General features: G+C 38.1%; 1 protein-coding gene across 2 annotated transcripts in view; it reads right to left on the bottom strand.

Annotated features, from left to right (window-relative positions):
• LOC128656564 (gamma-aminobutyric acid receptor subunit rho-2-like) overlaps positions 1–27,567 on the bottom strand; it is a 321,708-nt gene that overhangs the window by 293,884 nt on the left and 257 nt on the right. Inside the window, exon 2 of one of the 2 annotated variants that reach the window (XM_053710539.1) lies at positions 2,888–2,904. The exons of the other annotated variant lie outside the window; for it this stretch is intronic. Coding sequence (XP_053566514.1) covers positions 2,888–2,904 — 17 coding nt within the window. The remainder of the gene's footprint in view (positions 1–2,887; positions 2,905–27,567) is intronic. 2 annotated transcript variants of the gene reach the window in all.

The following is a 27,567-nucleotide window of genomic DNA, read 5'->3' on the forward strand; positions in this document are numbered from 1 at the left end:
TGAATCAGACTCTGCCAATTCTAAAGATCCACACCTCCTTGTTCCACCTTCACCTAGCTACTCATTGACTGAGAAAGAATTGGATGAGATGGTTGAATTGGATAAATATGACACAGATAATGAATTCCTTGACTCTGAAGGAGAGGTCATATTATACCCGGAGGTACTGTACCCATCAGCCAGTCCATTGCAAACTGCTGGGCATAAACAGGAACCTCCAAATCAAACCAATTTTTGTACTTCAACTCTTGTTATGCCTACAGTGATATCTTCTAAGGATCCCCAATCTCAGGCAGCTGTTCCAAGCGAAGAATCAATTCCATCTGATTGTATTAGGGCTTCAAATGGAACACTTGTTCGTAAATCCCACCTTCAGATGTTTGAACAGGCTTTGAGCGCCCAGAGTGCGCTCTTTGGAGGGGGCATCTGTCATGAACCAAGCCTCCAGACTAAAAAGAAAAAGAAAAAGAAAAGGTCTGGGAGGCATTCTGCTAAGAAGGGCTGTATGGGGATTTGAACCTGTGGCTCTGCGGTCGCTATTTCTGTTTGCTTACATGTTGCGCCACAGCCAGTTCTAGCAATAGCATGGATCTTAAAAGATCTGATAAATAACTATTTGCCTTACTTGTTATTACACCTGTGCAACACACAGGTGTTCTCAATTCTGGAATTAATCAGAACCAACCCTGTGCAAAACCTCCCTATTTAAGGATGGCTTTTAGTCTGCATTTTTGTCTTCACATTGGATCTGTTTTGTCAAGTCAGAACCTGTTTCCTGTACTTCTTTGGAGAAAGATTTCCTTTGCACCTGTTTACAAGGTATTACCAGGAGAAAGCCTTTACCTTTAAACCTGTTACCAATCTTCAAGTTTGTTTCCTGCTTTATGCAAATTCCTGCACTCAGCTATTGCCAGGAGAAAGACTTCACCTTTGCACCTGTTTACAAGGTATTACCAGGAGAAAGCCTTTACCTTTAAACCTGTTACCAATCTACAAGTTTGTTTCCTGCTTTATGCAATTCCTGCACTTGGCCATTGCCAGGAGAAAGATTTCCTTTGCACCTGTTTACAAGGTATTACCAGGGCAAAGCCTTTACCTTTAAACCTGTTACCAGTTTGCAAGTTTGTTTCCTGCCTTCAGCAATTACAAGGAGAGAGACTTTACCTTTAAACCTGTTACCAGTTAGCAAGTTGTTTCCTGCATTGTGCAATTCCTGCACTCAGCAATTACAAGGAGAGACTTTACCTTTAAACCTGTTACCAGTTTGCAAGTTGTTTCCTGCATTGTGCAATTCCTGCACTCAGCAATTACAAGGAGAGAGACTTTACCTTTAAACCTGTTACCAGTTTGCAAGTTGTTTCCTGCATTGTGCAATTCCTGCACTCAGCAATTACAAGGAGAGAGACTTTACCTTTAAACCTGTTACCAGTTTGCAAGTTTGTATCCTGCCTTGTGCAAATCCTGCACTCAGCAATTAGTAGGAGAAAGACTTTCCTTTTTGAATCTGCATCTCTGCTTACTTTGTTTGTTTATTTTCACTCCTGCTGTATGTGGTCTTAACATACCTGAGTAGCATATTTAAATATCCTGCAAGTATTTGCTTAAACAAAGTATTCTGTTGTTTAAATAAATTTGTTTTCATTTTCAATCAGTATGGCTTCTACTAATCTTCCTTTAAAGCAACTGTTCCAGACAATGAGGCTCTCACATGATATCCTGAGACAGAACATGACAGCATGACAGTCACTATAACTGTATTGCCAAAGCTAAAGGCACAATAATAACTATCAAAATCTCACTGAGAACAGTAACATGCATCAACAACAAAACAAAAAAATATATTTAATCCAGCATAAAGGTGCTTCAGATATATACATACATAAATATTACACACCTATAAATGTTTGTGTATACTATATATGCAAACATAATGTGTGTGTAATATGTATATATATATATATATATATATATATATATATATATATATAATAATAATAAGAGATGTTTTCCCTCTGCACCAGATGTGATGTTCAAAGGAAGGGAGGCTGTATTTTCCAGATTACGGCCTAAAGGCCATGCAGCCACTATGTTTTGGTGTTCATAAGCCAGTCTACATACAAGACAATCCTTTTTATTTTATACTGTTTCATACTATTTCCTTTCCACTTTCTCAGTTAGGGTGGCTAAAGTTTAAACCAGAAAACATCAGACATAATTAAGTAAGTGTAAGCAGGAAGCATTTGCATTAATAGTCAGCAAACATAAATTAACAACTTTTGACCAGCAGCCCCACTGTTACACATCCTGTTGTGACTGTCCCTCTTACCATAAAATTGCTGGATTTCTGCCTGAGTGTAAGACTGTGAAGTGCCGCGCGCGGGCAGAGAGAAGGAGGAGGAGACTGCAATTGTTGCACTGGCTGCGTGAATTCTTCTATCTCCATACAAAATTAATCAGAGTCCGACTGTTGTTGGGGGCGGGTCCTACTGTCACAGCTCAAAAAACACGGGCAGAGAGGAGGAGGGGGATTCTGCACTTGTTGCACCCAATTAATCAGTCTGTTGTTGGGAGTGGGTCCCGCTTGCCCCCCCTGTTGCGACCCCTCTTGCCCCCTTGTAGTGACACCACTGCCAGGGCACAATAAATAAAAATTAAAACTAAAATGATGGAAGGGACTACTTCCCTCCTCCCAGGGAGTCACAATGGTTTCATTATGGCTCAACAGGTTTGGATAGAACAGAGGAGGAGCCCATAACCAGCAGTCACTTCCCTGACCATGACCCTCTGGAGTCCACTCACCTGAACGGGAGCTTCCAGGCAGTATGGACCGAGCCCTTTGAGATCTTCACTAGCCCACCCCAGACCAGAGGACCAGTTTGAGGACTACTATGGTGAGGTTGAGAGCTGCAGCTATAAGCGGAGCAGCCAGCGGCTGGAATGACAGCATCTCTACAGACTCACAACAAGAGGTCACCTCATGATCAAAGCTGGAGTGATCAGTGCACGCTGTCCGCTCTCAACCCCACCATAGTCCTCAAACTGTTCCTCTGGGGTGGGCTAGCCACGATCTCATAGGGCTCGGTCCATACTGCCTGGAAGCTCACGGAAGCACTCCTGCCTGCTTAGCCGTTATGAAGGAGTGTGAGAAGAAGCAGCAGTGGGAGGAAAGTGTAAGCCGTAAGCCAAAAGAAAGGGTCCTGGGAATCACAGCAGCAGGAGCCATCCATCTGCACTATACTGGCATGCCCACTGCGTAAACTGCTCAAGCAGCTGTGCCATCTCCTGCTGCTGTGATTCCCAGGATGCTTTCTGTTGGAGTAATGAGTTTGTGCCCAGGAGTGTAAGCAGGAGAGTGTAAGCAGGGAGCTAAATGTGGAGTTAGGACTTAGGAAACTAACCGGTGTCTGCGAGTCCGATTCTGGACCACATAATCCTCAGGCTCAGTCAGTCAGTCAGTGTACATGTAACTTGAGAAGGAAGACTGCTTGCGGGGAGCTGGTCTCATTAAAGTTTTTTATTACCCACTATCTATGCTGGGGACGTATCAATGAATTATGAATTAGCAAAAAAAAAAAAATGATGATGAGCCTGTCAGTCTGCCACGGCACACTGGTTGAAAAACACTGCCATAGACTTTAAAAGGAAATGTCCTTAAGAGAAATAAGTTGACACCCATTTTTTTTATTATTTTTTTTTTTAAGATCTCACAGTTCGGTGTAGTCTCTCCTTTAATGATAATGTAGCAGCAGATCTATATCAGGTTAAAATAAAGGATGATAAAACTCATTCCATGCAAATTGGAATCACCATACAATGTTTTATTATGAGTAGTAAACTAATATGCAACATACTTTCATTATTTATTTAGCTCCATTTGTCTATAATTTAAAATAGTATTTTTTTTTCCAATTCCAGTAAGAATTCAGAGGCCCTAATTTCTACACAATTACTTAATCAGTGTAGTAGTTTATTTATTCTGTCTTTAACTGGCTACTGCAGAGTAGGGATGGGCGAATGTTTCTAAAAATTTGAAATTTAAAACGAATTTTGATACATTCGTTCTTTCAAATCGAATTTCAAATCTTTATATAACATTCTAACATTCTATTTTCGAATTTTCGTTTTCAAATTTTTCAATAAAATGTGAAAATATTTGTTCGAATAATAGAATGTTTAGCTATGTATTCATTCAATTTTGAAACGTAATATTCGAATTTGAATGTGACATTCAAATTTGAATGTGACATTCAAATTTGAATGTGACATTCAAATTCGAATGTGACATTCAAATTCGAATGTGACATTCAAATTTGAAATAGTATTTCTATTCTACAACTGTGTTTAATAAATGTAATATTCGAATGCTACATTCGAATTCGAATGTCACATTCGAATTTGAAATAGTATTTCTAGTCTAATACTGTGTTTTAAATGTGATATTCGATTTGAATGTAACATTCGAATTCAAAATAGTATTTCTAGTCTAATACGGTGTTTTATAAATGTAATATTTGAATTCGAATGCGACATTCGATTCAAATGTGATATTCGATTCGAATGTGACATTCGAAATAGTGTTTCCAGTCTACAATTGTGTTTTATAAATGTAATATTCAAATTCGAGTTTGATATTCGAATGAAACATTCAAATTTGAATGTGACATTCGAAAACTGTAAATAACATTCGAAAATCGAATTTTTAAGAGTATTCGTTCTTATCAACATTCTATTATGTAAATCGAATTTCTACAATAACATTCGTTCTAATATTCAAATTTGGATATAAACACATTCTCCAGTCCCTACTGCAGAGGAGTTTAATGGACACTGTAGTCAGAACTTAAAGTGATGGCAAATTTTAGCTTTTCAAAACTTACCATTAGAATCTAAATCATATTTTATGGTAAACCGCTGTATTATTATTTTTTTTTCTTAAATGGAAATGTATTTAATTAAAAAAACATAATTTATACTCACCTGATAAATTATTTTCTGACAAAAAAAATGCAGATCCTAGAAAGCTGCAAACATCAGAGAGAAGCGACAGGCAGGAAAGACGATCTAATGCTAAAATATCCGGTCTGTCTCTTTGAAAATCCGTCTGTCTAGAAATAAACTGTTCAGCACTCAGGAAGTAACAGAGCAGTCACATGATCGCAAATTCAAAAGTAAGGTGCGGTCCAACAACTTTCTTAAAGAGATATTACCCAAACTAAATAAAAAGGTAAACTTGTGCAAACAAATCCCCATAGCCAAAATCAAAAAAAGCCTTCACATGACAGAACAGTGCCCTGAACTGCTGTCCAATAAATCCCCAACCTTTAAAAGGGGTTTGCAAAAAATGTTGGAAGTTAGGCAAAGACCACCTCGCCGTCTTCCAACTGCTAAAAGCCACCATTACTCTTACTAAAGAGGATTACATGGACACAGCATAACCCCAATCCTTGCTTGCAGGGAAAAGTACCCATTAAAGGATTAACAACTTAATTTATTCAGACACCTTTGCACATCACCTACAATGTTACACAGGTAAAGAATGACTGGGGATTGTGGGTAGTGAGAGGATACTTGAAGCTTTGCTGGGGTGTTCTTTGCTTCCATCTGATAGCCAGGAGTTAAATTCCCACTAGTAATTGAATGGATTTGTGGGCTCTCCCTGCCATTGGAAAGAAATCTACATTATTCTTATCATGTTCTTTATTTCTCCCTTCTCCCCCTTGCACTTCTTTTTCTGTAATGTAGTAACGTATAAAGAGGTCCCAACTGCTCTATATGTAGTTGTTAATGTGTGCTGCTGTATGTTAGACATATCACATATGCACAGTTAGACTATTTGGCCGGCACATACTCGCCGCAGTAATATAAGTAAACAGCGAATCGGAACAAGAATTCTGATTGCTTACTGTTACTTCATGGGGAATTCCATTTTGAGACACCGCGCATGTGAAAGGCATTGGTATGAACACATGCTGGTAGAACAGCGGAATATTGTACAGCTGTGAAACAATTGGGAAAGCCCTCCATATACAATGCAGTGAGATGTATGGCTAAGGAAATGATTGGGTGACAGTGATAAACTTCACCAGTAGAAAAAAAAAATGCCAACAGGCGGGGAAGGCAACAGATTACATGTAGGTGAGAATGATTAATAAAAAAAATAATATTTTTAAGCAGCAGTTAATATATATATATATATTCATACAGTCATGGCAAAAAATATTCGCACCCCTGCATTTCTGTCAGATAATGCACCACTTTGCCCAGAAAATTGTTGCAATTACAAATGTTTAGGCATTCTTATGTTTATTTCTTTTGTTTGTATTGGAATGACAAAAAAGTAGAGAAAAAAAGCCAAATCTGACACATTCCACGCAAAACTCCAAAAATGAACTGGACAAAATTATTGGCATCCTCAATTTAATAATTGGCAGCACACCTCTTGGAAAAAATAATTGAAATCAATAGCTTCCTGTAATCATCAATGAGTTTCTTACACCTCTCTACTGAAATTTTGGACCACTCTTCTTTCGCCAACTGCTCCAGGTCTCTCAGATTGGAAGGGTTTCTTTTCCCAACTGCTGTTTTGAGGTCTCTCCACAGGTGCTTTATGGGATTGAGATTTGGACTCAGTACTTTCCAGCGCTTTGTCTTAAACCATTTCTGGGTGCTTTTTGACATGTGCTTTGGGTCATTGTCCTACTGTAAGACCCATGACGGAAACCCAACTTTCTGACACTGGGCCCTACATTGCACCACAGAATTCTTTGGTAGTCTTCAGATTTCATAATGCCATGCACACTGTGCTATTGAAGAAAAACAAAGGATTTTAACACGGTTCTGCTGTAAGCTACAAAGAATAAGAGTTACGTTTTACTTTATCACGTCACTGGTCTAGTGCTCCTATCGTTTATTATATTTGGTATATACTACTTGGGGAGAAGTGAGCACGGACATTAGATGTGGAGTCAGACCCTGGAAAAGGAATTTGTTTCACCCATAACCAAGCGCATTGAAAGAGAGAGAGGGAGACAGAACGCACAGATCGAATTGTGACGTCATCAGCTGTTGCCCATGGTTGAGAGAGGGAACGGAGAGAGGTCGAAAGAGGCAAGTGGGAGAGTGGTATTATTCCCTTACATGATGCAGCTGACTGGTAAGACCGGGGACTCTATTTGAACTGAGTATAATAATCTGTCTAAATGTGGTGGATACACACGCTCTCTCAAAGCTTTGGTTTATACAATGGGGTCTATCTATCAAGCTGCGAATGGAGCTTGATGCCCCGTGTTTCTGGCGAGCCTGCTCACAGCAGGCAGACAGACATCCCGGAAATCAACCCGTTCAAGTATGATCAGGTTGATTGACACCCCCTTGCTGGCGGCCCATTGGCCGCGAGTCTGCAGGGGGTGGCGTTGCACCAGCAGCTCTCGTGAGCTGCTGGTGCAATGCTGAATACGGCGAGCGTATCGCTCGCCGTATTCAGCGAGGTCTGGTCGGACCTGATCCGCACTGTCGTATCAGGTCTGACAGACTTTGATAAATTGGGGCCAATGTGTTCATGAGTTAACAGGATTAATTTGGCAGTTGAGAATAGCTGCAAAGAAATAAGGAACAAAGGTCTCCTTTTCCAAGTGATATATATATATATATATATATATATATATATATATACGAGCAATTTTCAAAGTTGATTTATATGGTGCTGAGACTTTGCTCTAATTTGTGTACACAGTCAAGGCATCCAGTGCCTGAAGCAGCAAAGCAACCCCAAAACATCAGTGAACCTCCACCATGTTTGACTGTAGGGACTGTATTCTTTTTTTTTTCTTTAAAAGCCTCATTTCTTTTTCTGAAAACAGTAGAATGATGGGCTTTACCAAAAAGCTGTAATTGTGTTTAGTCTGTCCACAGCACATTCTCCCAAAAGGAATTTGACTTCCTCATGTAAGTTTTGGCAAACTCCAATCTTTTTTATGTTTCAGTGTCAGCAGTGGGGTCCTCCAGGGTCTCCTGCCATAGCGTCTCTTTTCATTCAGATGACGATGTATAGTGCGAGCTGACACCTTTGTACTCGGTGCCTGAAGGTCAGCTTGAATTTGTCTGGAAGTTGATTAAAGTTCTTTATCCACCATTCAAACAATACTTTGTTGCAATCTTTGATAAATTTTTCTCTTTCGCCCACGTCCAGGGAGATTACCTACAGTGCCATGGGCTGTAAACTTCTTGACAATGTTGCGCACAGTGGACACAGGAACATTAAGATCTCTAGAGATGGACTTGTAACCTTAAGATTGTCCATGCTTTTCCACAATTTTTGTTCTCAAATCCCAAAAATTTTTTGCTGCCTTTTCTCTTCTCCATGCTCAGTGTGGCACACAGAGACACACAACAGAAATGGTTAAATGGTTGCCTGTGTGATTTCTATATTGTCAGCACCTGTTAATTGATGCAGGTGAGTTTAAAGGGACACTGAACCCAATTTGTTTCTTTCATGATTCAGATAGAGCATGACATTTTAAGCAACTTTCTAATTTACTCCTATTATTATTTTTTCTTTGTTCTCTTGCTATCTCTATTTAAAAAAGAAGGCATCTAAGCTAACGAGCCAGGCACTTGTTTGTTGGTGGGTGAATCTATCCACCAATCTGGGCATTATCTGACAGAAATGCAGGGGTGCCAGTATTTTTGGCCATGACTTTATATATATTTCTCTTGTTAAGTGTATCCAGTCCACGGATCATCCATTACTTATGGGATATTAACTCCTCCCCAACAGGAAGTGCAAGAGGATTCACCCAGCAGAGCTGCTATATAGCTCCTCCCCTAACTGCCATTACCAGTCATTCTCTTGCACCCAACGAATAGATAGGATGTGTGAGAGGACTGTGGTGATTATACTTAGTTTCATACCTTCAATCAAAAGTTTGTTATTTTATAATAGCACCGGAGTGTGTTATTCCTTCTCTGGTAGAATTTGAAGAAGAATCTACCTGAGTTTTTCTATGATTTTAGCCGGAGTAGTTAAGATCATATTGCTGTTTCTCGGCCATCTGAGGAGAGGTAAACTTCAGATCAGGGGACAGCGGGCAGATTAATCTGCAAAGAGGTATGTAGCAGCTTATTATTTTCTGACAATGGAATTGATGAGAAAATTCTGCCATACCGATATAATGTAAACTCAGCCTTAAATGCAGTAGCAGCAACTGGTATCAGGCTGTCATGTATGTATATTTTACACTTCAGTATTCTGGGGAATGGCACTTCACTGGAATTATACTGTATGCATAAAACTTTAGCCTAATTTGCAGGGACTAGCAACAGGCTTTTTAATAACACTCAATTTATTAATGTTAAACGTTTTTTGCTGGCATGTAAAATCGTTTAATTTTCTGAGGTACTGGGTGAAAAAATGTTTTGGGCACTATTTTTTTCCACTTGGCAGTCGTTTTATTTAATTTATAACAGTTTACTGATCTCTCTCACTCACAGCAGAGCTGTGAGATTGTAGTTGACTGTGATAAAAAAACGTTTATTTCTGTATTATTTTTTTTTTTTTTTCTGCTATCAGGGTTAGTTATCCTTTGCTAATGGGAGCAATCCTTTGCTAAAATTGTGTTTTTTACAAAGATTTGATGCTATAACTTTTCAGTTTATTAATTTTCAACTGTCATAACTTTTTCTGTGCTTCTTATAGGCACAGTACGTTTTCATATTATAGTAAATTACTTGAAAAGTATTTCCAAGTTGCTAGTTTATTTGCTAGTGTGTTAAACATGTCTGATTCAGAGGAAGATATCTGTGCTATATGTGCTAAAGCCAAAGTGGAGCCCAATAGAAATTTATGTACTAACTGTATTGATGCTACTTTAAATAAAAGTCAATCTGTACAAATTGAACATATTTCACCAAACAACGAGGGGAGAGTTATGCCGACTAACTCGCCTCACGTGTCAGTACCTGCATCTCCCGCTCGGGAGGTGCGTGATATTGTAGCGCCGAGTACATCTGGGCGGCCATTACAAATCACATTACAGGATATGGCTACTGTTATGACTGAAGTTTTGGCTAAATTACCAGAACTAAGAGGTAAGCGTGATCACTCTGGGGTGAGAACAGAGTGCGCTGATAATATTAGGGCCATGTCAGACACTGCGTCACAATTTGCAGAACATGAGGACGGAGAGCTTCATTCTGCGGGTGACGGTTCTGATCCAAACAAACTGGATTCAGATATTTCAAATTTTAAATTTAAGCTGGAAAACCTCTGTGTATTACTAGGGGAGGTGTTAGCGGCTCTGAATGATTGTAACACAGTTGCAATACCAGAGAAAATGTGTAGGTTGGATAAATATTTTGCGGTACCGGCGAGTACTGACGTTTTTCCTATACCTAAGAGACTTACTAAAATTGTTACTAAGGAGTGGGATAGACCCGGTGTGCCGTTCTCACCCCCTCCGATATTTAGAAAGATGTTTCCAATAGACGCCACCACACGGGACTTATGGCAAACGGTCCCTAAGGTGGAGGGAGCAGTTTCTACTTTAGCTAAGCGTACCACTATCCCGGTGGAGGATAGCTGTGCCTTTTCAGATCCAATGGATAAAACGTTAGAGGGTTACCTTAAGAAAATGTTTGTTCAACAAGGTTTTATATTGCAACCTCTTGCATGCATTGCGCCTGTCACGGCTGCAGCAGCATTTTGGTTTGAGTCTCTGGAAGAGACACTTGAATCAGCTCCATTAGATGAGATTACACACAAGCTTAAAGCCCTTAAGTTAGCTAACTCATTTATTTCAGATGCCGTAGTACATTTAACTAAACTTACGGCTAAGAATTCCGGATTCGCCATTCAGGCACGCAGAGCACTGTGGCTAAAATCCTGGTCAGCTGACGTTACTTCTAAATCTAAATTGCTTAATATACCTTTCAAAGGGCAGACCTTATTCGGGCCCGGGTTGAAAGAAATTATCGCTGACATTACAGGAGGTAAAGGCCATGCCCTGCCTCAAGACAGAGCCAAACCTAAGGCTAGACAGTCTAATTTTCGTTCCTTTCGTAATTTCAAAGCAGGAGCAGCATCAACTTCCTCTGCACCAAAACAGGAAGGAGCTGTTGCTCGCTACAGACAAGGCTGGAGACCTAACCAGTCCTGGAACAAGGGCAAGCAGGCCAGGTAACCTGCTGCTGCCCCTAAGACAGCATGAATCGAGGGCCCCCGATCCGGGAACGGATCTAGTGGGGGGCAGACTTTCTCTCTTCGCCCAGGCTTGGGCAAGAGATGTCCAGGATCCCTGGGCGTTAGAGATCATATCTCAGGGATACCTTCTAGACTTCAAATTCTCTCCCCCAAGAGGGAGATTTCATCTGTCAAGGTTGTCAACAAACCAAATAAAGAAAGAGGCGTTTCTACGCTGCGTACAAGATCTTTTATTAATGGGAGTGATCCATCCGGTTCCGCGGTCGGAACAAGGACAAGGGTTTTACTCAAATCTGTTTGTGGTTCCCAAAAAAGAGGGAACTTTCAGGCCAATCTTGGATTTAAAGATCCTAAACAAATTCCTAAGAGTTCCATCGTTCAAAACGGAAACTATTCGGACAATTTTACCCATGATCCAAAAGGGTCAGTACATGACCACAGTGGATTTAAAGGATGCTTACCTTCACATACCGATTCACAAAGATCATTACCGGTATCTAAGGTTTGCCTTTCTAGACAGGCATTACCAGTTTGTAGCTCTTCCATTCGGATTGGCTACGGCTCCGAGAATCTTCACAAAGGTTCTGTGTGCTCTTCTGGCGGTACTAAGACCGCGAGGAATTGCGGTAGCTCCGTACCTAGACGACATTCTGATACAAGCTTCAAGCTTTCAAACTGCCAAGTCTCATACAGAGTTAGTACTGGCATTTCTAAGGTTGCATGGATGGAAGGTGAACGAAAAGAAGAGTTCTCTCTTTCCACTCACAAGAGTTCCCTTCTTGGGGACTCTTATAGATTCTGTAGAAATGAAGATTTACCTGACAGAAGACAGGTTAACAAAGCTTCAAAATGCATGCCGTGTCCTTCATTCCATTCAACACCCGTCAGTAGCTCAATGCATGGAGGTGATCGGCTTAATGGTAGCAGCAATGGACATAGTACCCTTTGCACGTCTACATCTCAGACCGCTGCAATTGTGCATGCTAAGTCAGTGGAATGGGGATTACTCAGACTTGTCCCCTACTCTGAATCTGGATCAAGAGACCAGAAATTCTCTTCTATGGTGGCTTTCTCGGCCACATCTGTCCAGGGGGATGCCATTCAGCAGGCCGGACTGGACAATTGTAACAACAGACGCCAGCCTACTAGGTTGGGGCGCTGTCTGGAATTCTCTGAAGGCTCAGGGACAATGGAATCAGGAGGAGAGTCTCCTACCAATAAACATTCTGGAATTGAGAGCAGTTCTCAATGCCCTTTTGGCTTGGCCCCAGTTAACAACTCGGGGGTTCATCAGGTTTCAGTCGGACAACATCACGACTGTAGCTTACATCAACCATCAGGGAGGGACAAGAAGCTCCCTAGCAATGATGGAAGTATCAAAGATAATTAGCTGGGCAGAGTCTCACTCTTGCCACCTGTCAGCAATCCACATCCCGGGAGTGGAGAACTGGGAGGCGGATTTCTTAAGTCGTCAGACTTTTCATCCGGGGGAGTGGGAACTTCATCCGGAGGTCTTTGCCCAAATACTTCGACGTTGGGGCAAACCAGAGATAGATCTCATGGCGTCTCGACAGAACGCCAAGCTTCCTCGTTACGGGTCCAGATCCAGGGATCCGGGAGCGGTTCTGATAGATGCTTTGACAGCACCTTGGACCTTCGGGATGGCTTATGTGTTTCCACCCTTCCCGATGCTTCCTCGATTGATTGCCAGAATCAAACAGGAGAGAGCATCAGTGATTCTAATAGCGCCTGCATGGCCACGCAGGACTTGGTATGCAGATCTAGTGGACATGTCATCCTGTCCACCTTGGTCGCTACCTCTGAAACAGGACCTTCTGATCCAGGGTCCCTTCAAACATCAAAATCTAATTTCTCTGAAGCTGACTGCTTGGAAATTGAACGCTTGATTTTATCAAAACGTGGTTTTTCTGAGTCAGTTATTGATACCTTAATACAGGCTAGGAAGCCTGTTACCAGAAAGATTTACCATAAGATATGGCGCAAATACTTATATTGGTGCGAATCCAAGAGTTACTCATGGAGTAAGGTTAGGATTCCGAGGATATTGTCTTTTCTACAAGAAGGTTTAGAAAAGGGTTTATCCGCTAGTTCCTTAAAGGGACAGATTTCAGCTCTGTCCATTCTTTTACACAAACGTCTGTCAGAAGTTCCGGACGTTCAAGCTTTTTGTCAGGCTTTAGCTAGGATCAAGCCTGTGTTTAAAACTGTTGCTCCACCATGGAGTTTGAACTTAGTTCTTAATGTTTTACAGGGGCTTCCGTTTGAACCCCTTCATTCCATTGATATCAAGTTGTTATCTTGGAAAGTTCTGTTTTTAATGGCGATTTCCTCGGCTCGAAGAGTCTCTGAGTTATCTGCCTTACATTGTGATTCTCCTTATCTGATTTTTCATTCAGACAAGGTAGTTCTGCGTACTAAACCTGGGTTCCTACCTAAGGTGGTCACTAACAGGAATATCAATCAAGAGATTGTGGTTACATCTTTGTGTCCTAATCCTTCTTCGAAAAAGGAACGTCTGCTACACAATCTAGATGTAGTCCGTGCCCTGAAATTTTATCTACAGGCAACTAAGGATTTTCGACAAACGTCTTCCCTGTTTGTCGTTTATTCTGGTCAGAGGAGAGGTCAAAAAGCTTCGGCTACCTCTCTCTCCTTTTGGCTTTGTAGCATAATACGGTTAGCCTATGAGACTGCTGGACAGCAGCCTCCTGAAAGAATTACAGCACATTCTACTAGAGCTGTGGCTTCCACTTGGGCCTTTAAGAATGAGGCTTCTGTTGAACAGATTTGCAAGGCTGCAACTTGGTCTTCTCTTCATACTTTTTCCAAATTTTACAAATTTGACACTTTTGCTTCTTCGGAGGCTGTTTTTGGGAGAAAGGTTCTTCAGGCAGTGGTTCCTTCCGTATAAAGAGCCTGCCTGTCCCTCCCGTCATCCGTGTACTTTAGCTTTGGTATTGGTATCCCATAAGTAATGGATGATCCGTGGACTGGATACACTTAACAAGAGAAAACATAATTTATGCTTACCTGATAAATTTATTTCTCTTGTAGTGTATCCAGTCCACGGCCCGCCCTGTCACTTTAAGGCAGGTAATTTTTCCATTAAACTACAGTCACCACTGTACCCTATGGTTTTCCTTTCTCTGCATGTTTTAGGTCGAATGACTGGTAATGGCAGTTAGGGGAGGAGCTATATAGCAGCTCTGCTGGGTGAATCCTCTTGCACTTCCTGTTGGGGAGGAGTTAATATCCCATAAGTAATGGATGATCCGTGGACTGGATACACTACAAGAGAAATAAATTTATCAGGTAAGCATAAATTATGTTTTATATATATATATATATATATATAAGTTCAAAAGTCATTCTTTCAAACTGTAATTAGGAACTGTGCTAACGATACCTTTACTTTAAAGGGCCATAAAACCTTACATTTTTCTGTCATGATTTGGACAGAACAAATCATTTTAAACAACTTTACAATTTACCTACATTATCTGCTTAATTCTCTTGGTAGCCTTTGTTACAGAAACAGCAATGCACTTAGGCAAACCAATCATATGAGGCAAATATGTGCAGTCACCAATCAGCAGCTCCTGAGCCTACCTAGGTATGCTTTTTCAGCAAAGGATACCAAGAGAACAAAACAATTATAAAATAGAAGTAAATTGGAAATTTGTTTAATAATCAAAGATTTTTTTTTTTATTTCCTGTCCCTTTAACCCCTTAGTTACCAGACCAATTTTCAATTTTCTTACCGTTAAAGGGATAGGAAAGTCAAAATTAAACTTGCATGATTCAGATAGAGCATTTCATTTTAAGACACTTTTAAATTCACTTCTATTTTCAAATGTGCTTCGTTCTCTTAGTATCCCTTGTTAAAAAATGAATACGCAGATATCATACACTACTGGGAGCTGCTGCTAATGTGTGCCTACACACATTTGTCTCTTGTGATTGGCTAAATAGCTATTTACAGCTTCCTGTTAGTAGTGCAATGCTGTCCCTTTAGCAGTGGATAACAAGAGAATGAAGAACATTTGATAAAATAATTAAATTGGAAAGTTGTTTAAAATTGTATGTTCTATCTGAATCATAAAATAATATTTGAGGGTTTACTATCCCTTTAAGGACCAGGGCTGTTTTTACGTTTCTGCAGTATTTGTGTTTAGCTGTAATTTTCCTCTTACTCATTTACTGTACCCACACATATTATATACTGTTTTTCTCGCCATTAAATGGACTTTGTAAAGATACCATTATTTTCATCATATCTTATAATTTATTATAAAAAAATAGAAAATATGATGAAAAAGTTGAAAAAAAAACCCACACTTTTTCTAACTACACATGTACAACCACCAAAAAACACCCATGCTAAATAGTTTCTAAATTTTGTCCTGAGTTTAGAAATACCCAATGTTTACATGTTCTTTGCTTTTTTAGCAAGTTATAGGGCAATAAGTACAAGTAGCACTTTGCTATTTCTTAACCACTTTTTTCCCCAAAATTAGCGATAGTTACATTGTAACACTGATATCTGTCAGGAATCCCTGAATAACCCTTCACATGTATATATATTTTTTAGTAGACAACCCAAAGTATGGATCTAGGCCAAATGCGATAAAAAAAAAAAAAAATCTTTAACTTTTTCACAAACTTAAGGTTGCTCACTGAAATTATTTACAAACAGCTTGTGCAATTATGGTGCACATGGTTGTAAATACTTCTCTGGGATCCCGTTTGTTCAGAAATAGCAGACAAATATGGCTTTGGCATTGCTTTTTGGTAATTAGAAGACCACTAAATGCAGCTGTGCACCATACTTGTGTTATGCCCAGCAGTGAAGGGGTTAATTAGGTAGCTTGTAGGGTTAATTTTAGCTTTAGTGTATAGATTACCCTCCCACCTGACACATCCAACCCCCTGATCCCTCCCTAATCCCTCTCAAACAGCTCTCTTCCCTCCCCGACCCCACAATGGTTACCCCTATCTTAAGTACTGGCAGAAAGTCTGCCAATACTAAAATAAAAGACTTTTTTAAATATAATTTTTTTAAATATATTTTTTGCAGTGTAGGATCCTCCCTTACCCTCCAACCTCCCTGATACCCCCCAAATAGCTTTCTAACCCTCCCTCCTCTACCTATTTGCCACCATCTTTACTGGCATTACCCAGTTTTCTGCAAATTAGGCTATTTAAAAAAAATAAAAAATTCTGTAGTGTAGCTGCCCCTCCACCATCCACCTCCCAGATTGCTTTTCCAATGCTTATCCCCCTCTCCCTCCTTCCCACACATTAGCTACTGTAGCATAGCAGTCCCACCCTCTCCTGCCCCTCTCACGCCCTCCTCCAGCGATGGGCTGCCCACCTACCTCCCTCCTATCCCTCCCACGCCACCAACTATCGGCACCATTGCCCTCTCTGCATTGGTGGCTGCGTAAGAGGTATAACACTATGCCTCAATATCGAGGCATCACTGCAATACCCTGAGAGAGTCTGGAAGTGATTGCGCTCAATTTGACTGAGGACGTGCCAGGTACGTCCATGGTCGTTAACGGCCATTTTTTTGAGGACGTACCTGGCACGTCCTTGGTCGTTAAGGGGTTAAATAGTATATTGTAATATATATGTTTACATGTTTGCAGCTGAGAGTGAACTTGCCTATGTTGTCATTTCCTGTTATGAACTGCATGATACTATAATATTATTTCTTCTCCATACAGCTCACAATTTTCTTACACTCCCAACAGCTATAGTACATGTATAGAGCCACCTACACAGTTCAGGCACCACTGGCTTTGGCAGTACTAGCTGTGCAAAGTATATTGTGTACACCAGTGTTTCTCAACCGCGGTCCTCAAGTACCTCCAACAGGCCACGTTTTCATTATAGCTGAACCAGAGCACAGGTGAAATAATCAGCTGATCTGTAACCGATAATAATAATAAAAACCATGGTGCTCTCGCCCATCAGCTGATTACTTCACCTGTGCACTGGCTCAGCTATAATGAAAACCTGGCAGTTGGGGGTACTTGAGGACTGCAGTTGAGAAACAATGGAGTACACCATAGAAGGCAGCAGTTTTCTATCTTACTTTAGCAGAAATAAGGCAACTTGTCAGATAAAGTTAGTTATAGCAGCTAAGACAACTTGTAGGGAGAAGTGTAAGTAATGTAAGTTTCAGCTGCCCTTGCTGCAGAGACAAGTTTGTTGCCAAGGTAACACATGCTGCACAGGAATTGTAAACAACTACAGAGCAAGTCTATAAGGGCAGGGAGGCTTCATTATTGTGTGCCTACACTTTATTTCTGCTAATTTAAAAGAACAATTTTAGCTGCAACATTTTAAATACATTTATATTGCAAACATATAATGCAAACATGCTAATTACGTTTTTTTGTTTAAATATTGTGCTTTGTTTTCTGACTAAAGTGTCCCTTTAATGTAATCAATACTTAACTGCTTCAATGCTCATGTCGAGCTACGCTTGTCATGCACATCGAGGCCTGTGGGTGGATGAGAATCCCTTTTCGTCATGCAGGGGGATCGCGATCAAACCTTGTTTTTGGTGATAAATTGGATGGCATTTTGGCATCCTATTTGACACCAGTCCTAAAGAGAGTTAATGGCTCACAACTGTTTTCCTGCTAAGAAGCCATTTTGATATTGTGTCTGACATCACCCTAATTGACGAGAGGGGGTATGACCATGGAAGTAAGAAAGAGAATATTAACCGCACACTTTCCAGTTCCTCTAAAGCCAGGACAAAATGTTAAAGGGATATTCAACTGAAATATGAATTGTCAATAAACTAACTATGCATAAAAATTATGTTTTTTTTCCAATGCACACATATAAATTGCAGTGCATTCTGTAGAATTCATAACTCTAAACCTGCTACATTCTATATTATGACCAGTGCAGGAGTCCATTGATATCTCTCCAAACAAACCAAAAGTTATGTAGCTGCACTATAAATATACAGCAGTTTTTATTTTGTGAGTCTTTGTAAAGCAGAGTTTAATTACTAATACAGTATGTGTGGGTGGGTGTGCGTGTATGTGTAAATAATAATTTAATTTCCCTTTAATTGAAGGGCAACAATTATCATATTCTAAAATTTGAATGCCAAACACATTTCTATACTTTTTTTCTACAATCTGTCATTGCGTCTTGCTGTTAATGGGCTAGATTACAAGTGGTGCTCTATCATTTGGACATGCCCGATATTAAAATATTGCTCCTGCGTTAACTTGCGCATGTATTACAAGTTGAAAGTAAACGTGGTTAGTGCGACTGAAGACCTTGTGTAAAGAAAAGGTAAGGGCTAAAAAAAGTTGCATTAAACACAACATAAATACATTAAAACAGTTACACTCACAGATACACTATTCAAAATTATTCACATAAATATTAAAAAAAAGTTATAAGGGTTTAAAGGTATATGGTATATAACAAGATATTTGAATGGAAAGGGCTTTATATATATGTCTAAACATGTGTATGTGTATATATGTGTGTGTGTGTGTGTGTGTGTATATATATATATATGTGTGTGTGTATACGTGTATACATGTGTATTTATGTTGGGTTTAGCGTGCAAGTGATAAATTATAGTTTTTTTCTAGTTTGCCCTTTTCATTGAAGTATAAGGAGAGAAGTTAGCGTGTATCGGCTTTTGCTCACGTGCAAACATTTTACTTTCAACTTGTAATACGCATGTGTTAAAAGTTTACTTCTGGCAGTGTTTGTGTGCCAGAGAAAGAGATAAATAGTGCACCACTTGTAACTGGCCCAATGTTTCTTATGTGAATCATGCTACAACCTGATTGTATCACTTCACTACAGGCTTCATGTTTATTTTTGTTTTGCTTGTTGTTGTTTTTTAAATATAAAACTCTCAAAAATCATTTATATGTTTGTGCTGTACCATCTGTGGTTTGGTTATCAATGTGGCTAAGAAATGTTTATAAATAAATTATATTCTACAGATGCACTCAAACTACATCACCAACAATAAAATGTAGGCTAAGTAAATTATTTTAAATGTGTAAAAACATAATAAAATGTAATAAAAAAATATGTATGGATTATTATAGTCATATTAAGGGGTTAAGCAATTCACTTAAAGGGACATGAAACCCAATTTTTTTCTTTCATGATTTAGAAAGAGCATGCAATTTTAAACAACTTTCTAATTTACTTCTATTATCTAATTTGCTACATTCTCTTGATATTCTTTGCTGAAAAGCATATCTAGATATGCTCAGTAGCTGCTGATTGGTAGATGCACATAGATGCCGTGTGTGATTGGCTCACACATGTGCATTGTTATTTCTTCAACAAAGGATACCTTAAGAATGAAGCAAATTAGATAATAGAAGTCAATTGGAATGTTATTTAAAAACATAATTTATGTAAGAACTTACCTGATAAATTCATTTCTTTCATATTAGCAAGAGTCCATGAGCTAGTGACATATGGGATATACATTCCTCCCAGGAGGGGCAAAGTTTCCCAAACCTTAAAATGCCTATAAATACACCCCTCACCACACCCACAATTCAGTTTAACGAATAGCCAAGAAGTGGGGTGATAAGAAGGAGCGAAAGCATCAAAAATAAGGAACTGGAATAATTGTGCTTTATACAAAAAAATCATAACCACCACAAAAAGGGTGGGCCTCATGGACTCTTGCTAATATGAAAGAAATGAATTTATCAGGTAAGTTCTTACATAAATTATGTTTTCTTTCATGTAATTAGCAAGAGTCCATGAGCTTGTGACGTATGGGATAGCAGATACCCAAGATGTGGAACTTCCACGCAAGAGTCACTAGAGAGGGAGGGAAAAAAATAAAGACAGCCAATTCCGCTGAAAAATTACTCCACTACCCAAATCAAAAGTTTCAATTTTTATAATGAAAAAAACTGAAAATATAAGCAGAAGAATCAAACTGAAACAGCTGCCTGAAGTACCATTGTACCAAAACTGCTTCTAAAGAAGAGAAATCATCAAAATGGTAGAATTTTGTAAAAGTATGCAAAGAAGACCAAGTCATTGCTTTGCAAATCTGATCAACAGAAGCTTCATTCTTAAAAGTCCAGGAAGTAGAAACTTACCTAGTAGAATGAGCCGTAATCCTCTGAGGCGGGAATCAACCCGACTCCAAATAAACATGATGAATCAAAAGTTTAACCAAGATGCCAAAGAAATGGCAGAAGCCTTTTGACCTTCCTAAAACCAGAAAAGATAACAAATAAACTAGAAGTCTGTCTGAAATCTGAATAGCTTCAACATAGGATTCAAAACTCTTACCATATCCAAAGAATGTAAGAATCTTACCAAAGAAGTCTTAGGATTAGGACACAAGGAAAAGACAATAATTCCTCCCTAATGTTGTTAGAATTCACAACTTTAGGTAAAAATTGAAATGAGGACAGCAAAAACCACCTTATCCTGATGAAAAATCAGAAAAAGGAGATTCACAAGAAAGAACAGATAATTCAAAAACTGTTCTGACTGAAGAGATGTCTAAAAAGAACAATACTTTCCATGAAAGTAATTAATGTCCAGAGAAAGCATATGCTCAAACAGAAGAGCCTGTAAAGCCTTCAGAACGAAATTAAGACTCCAAGGAGGAGAAATTGGCTTAATGACAGGTTTGATACGAACCAAAAAGAAAAAGTTCTGGCAGCACATAGTAGTGATAAAATTTTCACTTTATTGAGCAATCTTACAAGCACACAGGTACATCATGGACTGAACGTCTGACGCGTTTCACGCCCCCTAGTGGCGCTTCATCAGAGACAACAGGTGTTCTAGCCACAACCTTCTTATACACAGGTAGTGGGCAGGTACATATTTTAACCCTTCAATGTCACAATCAAACACAGTAAACATTAAAAAGGATACTTAATAACAAAATATGCTACAGTTCACAATGTCACACAACCCTCATATAACCCTTATCAAGGAAAGAAAGTTGTTTAGATATTTAATTTTTCTTTTTCTTTTAACAGTTCACTAAAGGTACTTATTAGGTACGCCTACGACTATATCTATTAGTATAGGTGTCCAAAAAAGACAAATTATTTTATTAGAGTCGATTAACTCTTATTCAGATTGTTAGACCTACCAAAGATATATATATATATATATATATATATATATATATATATATATATATACAAGAGAATATATAAATATGCTCATATGCATATATCAATATCCAAACGGATCACTGATAATTTTAGATACACACGAACATAAATGTATACATGTTCATGTGTAAACACAAATATTCACAGTTCCAGATATTACTGATTATCGGATTTTATTTACTTTGTTTTGATGTGATTTTATTAATTAATTTTATTTTTATTTTGTTTATTTCTTTGGTCTAATTTTGCATTAATGGCTTGCTTGTCCTCAACTATATAAACAAAACGGAATGATAATAATTGATATCTCATACAAAATAGCTAATGTCCCATTCCAAATTGAGGCCATTGGGAGTTCTAGTTTTCAACTGATAGATCCAGTATAATTCTTTCTTATCTAAAATCTTATACTTATTACCCCCTCTTAAAGGGACCTTTGCTACATCTATAATTTTTACTCTAAATTTCCCTTCATGGGTGAAATGTGTAAGAACAAAATAATGAATATCAGGAAGATTAGCAATCTTTCTGTGAAAAAGAACAGAAAGAGCAGAGATTTGTCCTTTTTGCAGACAAACCCTTATCCAAACCATCCTGAAGAAATTGTAAAATTCTAGGAATTCTAAAAGAATGCCAAGAGAATTTATGAGAAGAACACCAAGAAATGTAAGTCTTCCAAACTCGATAATAAATCTATCTAGAGACAGATTTACGAGCCTGTAACATAGTATTAATCACTAAGTCAGAGAAACCTCTATGACTAAGAATCAAGCGTTCAATCTCCATACCTTCAAATTTAATGATCTGAAATCCTGATGGAAAAATGGGCCTTGAGATAGAAGGTCTGGCCATCCGAATGAGATCCGCATACCAAAACCTGTGAGGCCATGCTGGAGCCACCAGCAGTACAAACGAACGCTCCATTAGAATTTTGGAAATCACTTTTGGAAGAAGAACTAGAGGCGGAAAGATATAGGCAGAATGATAATTCCAAGGAAGTGTCAATGCATACACTACTTCCGACTGAGGATCCCCGGACCTGAATAGGCCCCTGGGAAGTTCTTTGTTTAGATGAGATGCCAACAGATCTATTTCTGGAAGCCCTCACATCTGAAAAATTGAAAAACATATCTGGGTAAAGAGACCATTCTCCCGGATGTAAAGCTTGATTAACAGAGATAATCCGCTTCCCAGATGTCTATACCTGGGGAAAAAAACACAGAATTGAGATAGGAGCTGGTTTTAGCCCAAGCAAATATCCGAGATACTTCTGTCACAGCCTAAGGACTGATAGTCCCACCTTGATGATTGACATACGCCACAGTTGTGACATTGTCTGAAAAAAAACAATAAATGTCTCTTCTTCAAAAAGAAACCAAACTGAAGAACTCTGAGAATGCACGGAGTTCCAAAATATCAAATGGTAATCTCGCCTCCTGAGATTTCCAAACCCCTTGTGCTGACAGAGATCCTCAGACAGCCTCCCAACCTAAAAGACTCGCATCTGTAGAGATCATGGTCCAGGTTGAAAGAATCGAAGAGACCTGTAGAACTAAATGATGGTGATCTTAACCACCGAATCAAAGATAGTTAAACAATAGGATTCGAAGATATAAAAAGTAATATCCTAGAATCCCTGCACCATTATTCAGCATAAAAAACTGGAAAGGTTTTCTATGAAAATGAGCAAAGGGAATCGAATCCAATGCTGCAGCCATGAGACCTAAAACTTCCATGCATATATAGAACTGAAGGAAATAATAGAGACTGAAGGTTCCGACAGACGGAACCCAATAAAATTGTCACTTGTCTGTTAGATACAAAGACATTGACACAAACTATCTGGAAACCTAAAAAAGGTGACCCTTGTGTGAGGAATCAAGAGCTTTTGATAAAAAAATCCTCTAACCATGTCTTGAAAAAACAAAGTTGAATCGTATGAGATTCCGCAGAACGAAAAGACTGAGCCAGTACCACGAGACTGTCCAAATAAGGAACACTGAGAACCTTTAAAAGATTCTTAGTACTGTCGCTAGACCAGAAGGAAAAGCAACAAATTGGTAACAAAAAGAGAATCTCAGAAAATAAAAATAATCTGAATGAAAACAGAAAATGAAGATATGCATCTATTGTATCTAATGTAAACAAATAATGCCATCACTGACCAAAAAAGGCAGAATAGACCATATAAACACCAATCTAAAAGATGGTACATTTATATGATAATTCAAAAGATTTTCTATCTTTGGAACAATAAATAGTTTTGAATAAAACCCCAAAACCCAGTTCCTAACAATGGAACTGGAATAAATACCCCAGAAGATTCCAGGTCTGAGCAGAGTTTGAGCCCCAACGGGTGATCAGCCGTGCTTCAACACTACCCAAAATATATAGGACTGAAACACAAGTAAGTAAAGTGTTAGCCTTACTGGAATAGCTGGAATATAATAGAGAAAAAAAGACTTCTCACAGACGGTTTTACTCTGAATCTTATTCTGTACCCAAAATCTAAGAAATTTGGACTGAATAGAACCAAACAAATTTCAAAAAGTCTTAACCTGCCCTTTACCAGCCAAGCTGGAATATGGCACATACATGCAAATTTAGGGAGCTGATTTTGAAAAAAACTTCCAATTAAAAACATGTTACTTGGGTAAGAATTTAGGATTTTGTTCCTTAGTAAGAACAACTAAACTAATATAAGCTTAAAGTTTTAGTCTTAGGACTCAATCTTGAAACCCAGAGTAACAGTTAAGAATTGAATCCAATTATGAACCAAATATTTGATTATCTTGGAAAAAAAGAAATATGGATTTTTTTAGAAATCACAAAATTCTTCTAGCTAAAACAGCTAAAGACATAGATTAAACCTCATTTGCGAAAATATTCAATAAAATGAATACACAAATGAAATTATTAGCATGTTATTCAAGTTAAAGGACCAGTCAACACACTGGACTTGCATAATCAACAAATGCAAGACAACAAGACAATGCAACAGCACCCAGTCTGAACTCCAAATGAGCAGTAGATTTTGTCCCTTTAACAATGCTAAATAAATCATAATCTGATACTTGATCTTAAAGTAAACAGAAAAATGAAGCAATTGCAACATCATCCAAATAAATCACAGGTCCAAGAAAAGTACCTGAAAATAAATAATTTTCCTTAAATAAGATACAACCATCTAAAGGAAAATAAATACTATTTTGCTATAGAAACAATAGCATAATTAGTAGGAGTAGAGATAGCCCCATTAAATTGGAGAACCCTCAAAATTGAATTATCAGTAGAAGTAATGGTATATAAGAGTATATCGTCGATCTGAAAAGGGAGGTAGGAGAAGAAATCTCTACGACCGATAACAGAGAACCTATGAAATAGATCCCCTAGAGGAAGACCATTGTATTCAAATAGGCAATACTCCCTTCACATCCCTCTGACATTCACTGCACTCTGAGAGGAAAACCGGGCTTCAGCCTGCTGCGAAGCGCATATCAACGTAGAATCTAGCACAAACTTACTTCACCACCTCCATGGGAGGCAAAGTTTGTAAAACTGAATTGTGGGTGTGGTGAGGGGTGTATTTATAGGCATTTTAAGGTTTGGGAAACTTTGCCCCTCCTGGTAGGAATGTATATCCCATACGTCACTAGCTCATGGACTCTTGCTAATTACATGAAAGAAATTGTATTCTCTATCTGAATCATGAAATATTTTTTGGGGGTTTATTGTCCCTTTAAATACAAAAATACCTCAAGAAGTTTTGCATCTTACTAAATAATACAATAAAAGATACAATCACAAAGAATATATAGCACAAGGCATGTTGAATGTCTTATTAAAGTGTCAGTAAACCTTAAAAATAATGTTATATAATTCTGCACATAGTGCAGAATTATATAACATTATATTATCCTTATCTGTATAAATTTTAATTTAAAAAACCCCCGGCTGTTTTACAGACCCACTCTCTGCTCTCTGCTGAGCGGGTCTTTTTTATTCACACAGCGCATCGGGCCAGCTGTATAGTCACAGCCCGGCCCGACCGCGCCATAACACAAAGTGCAGCTCACTCCTGCTGTCTGAGGAGCCGGGTTTTTTTTTAAATTAAAAGGGAATATTAAGTTTTATACTGATAAGGATAATATAATGTTATATAATTCTGCACTATGTGCAGAATTATATAACATTATTTTTGAGGTTTACTGACACTTTAAGTAGAAGTTCTAATATTTACAATTCAACACAATGCATTAAAAATGTCTCTGCATAAACATTGCTGTTCAAAATGTCATTGTTAGAATGCATTGACTTATTTTATTTTAAATGATTGCTGTTCATGGTTGGCTAAGAAATTAAGAATGTTAGCATACGTAGGACGCCAAAGCATTAAAGGGATATTAAACCCAATTTTTTTTCTTTCAAGATCTAGGTAGAGCATGCGATTTTAAACAACTTTTTAATTGACTCCAATCATCAATTATTTTTTTGTTCTCTTGGTATCTTTATTTGAAAAAGCAAGAATGTAGGCTTAGGAGCTGGCCCATTTTTGGTCCATCGCCTAGGTAGTGCTTGCTGATTGGTGGTTACATGTAGACAATTGATAACAGGAGTAAATTAGAAAGTTGCTTAAAATTGCATGATCTATCTGAATCATGAAGTTTAATTTTAACTTTCCTATCCCTTTAAAAACCACTGCTTTCTGGATCTAATGGGATTGATACAACGCTTTTAGGAGTATGACAAACTTTTTAACAGTGCTCATATGTGGGACATTTTCATTGCTACATTTCCAATAGAAAAGTGTTAAATAAAAGAGCACTTCTTTTAACTAGAACTCATTTGCAATGCATTTTGCTTGGAGTGTCTATCCTTTTCCAGACACTGCATGTGGTACCATGCATTATTTTAAGATGCTACCATTTTTTACTTTCAAACAAAAAACATGTTTTTCAAATGTCAGACTTTAGCTTACACACTTTTTTTTAAGAATCATGAGGGAACCTTAAGGACACATTTGTGCATTTTGCTCTTCGAGGCTATAAAACAACATAATCCATTTTGACTTTCTTAGCTCAGCTTTAGCAAATAATCTTAAGGGGTACTTTTGGTATAATGACATAGCCAAGGGCCACATACACAGCACAGGCTCTTAACAGATGTGCGTGTTTATACAATCTTTAATGTGCATTTCTAAACATTCTAGTGAATGAATAAAAAATTACTTTTAAAAACTTTCTTAATAAAACATGAAACTATAAAAACACGTTTTTATTATTTAACCAAAATTATTATTTACTTTCACCACCAACAAGACTGATAAAGATGTCTTTTGGTAGGAATCTGGTCTGTTAACATGGACAATTGTTCTCACTTATATGAAACCAATAATGTTATGTCTAAATGAATAGAGGCTTGCTTATTATTATCACCATTATTTTATAATCTATTTTGCAGCACTATTACATTATATGCCTGATAAAAGGAACAGAATTCCCAACAAATAATAATACAGAACCAGGTAGAACGTCTAGCTGGCAGGACCATCTGATGCCCACAGCCTTTACACAAGTCATCTACAGGATAGGTAGACTATTGAACAGATATTCTAAAGGACGTAAACATAAGAGACTGACAGAGAATGTGCGGGGGATGTAATAAATAATTGAATGTAGGTAAGGTTGCGTTCTTCCTGAACAGCGGTGTTTTAGGGAACACTCAAAACACTGACAACACAGGTTACATATTGCAGAAAAACAAACTGCAGAAACAGAAACAATACAAACATATTCAAATGTAATGTTAGATCATTTGTGTCACTTTGCAGATGTGCATATTACAAAAAAAATAACCATTCTGAATTTCTCATATATGAAAAAAAGTATTAATATTTACCACTTGAAATATATTTGATATTTTTATTTTGGTACTTGTCAAGAATAAAAAGACACATCTCATTCACCGTCTAAATTAAACCATGTACATATTTTACTTATCTGGAACATTTAGCAAGAATATTTAATATTATCTGATTGTTGGTGACTTGGAGGCAAAACGGAATCGCCAAACTTTGAATCATGCTTTATATAATGAAACTGCAGAATTAAATACTTAAACATGTCATACAAGGTATTGATTTAAAATATGATACTACAGGGCAGGCTAGCAAGTGGAGAA

This window comes from Bombina bombina, chromosome 4 (genome assembly GCF_027579735.1).
Source record: "Bombina bombina isolate aBomBom1 chromosome 4, aBomBom1.pri, whole genome shotgun sequence".
Taxonomy (NCBI): Eukaryota; Metazoa; Chordata; class Amphibia; order Anura; family Bombinatoridae; genus Bombina; species Bombina bombina.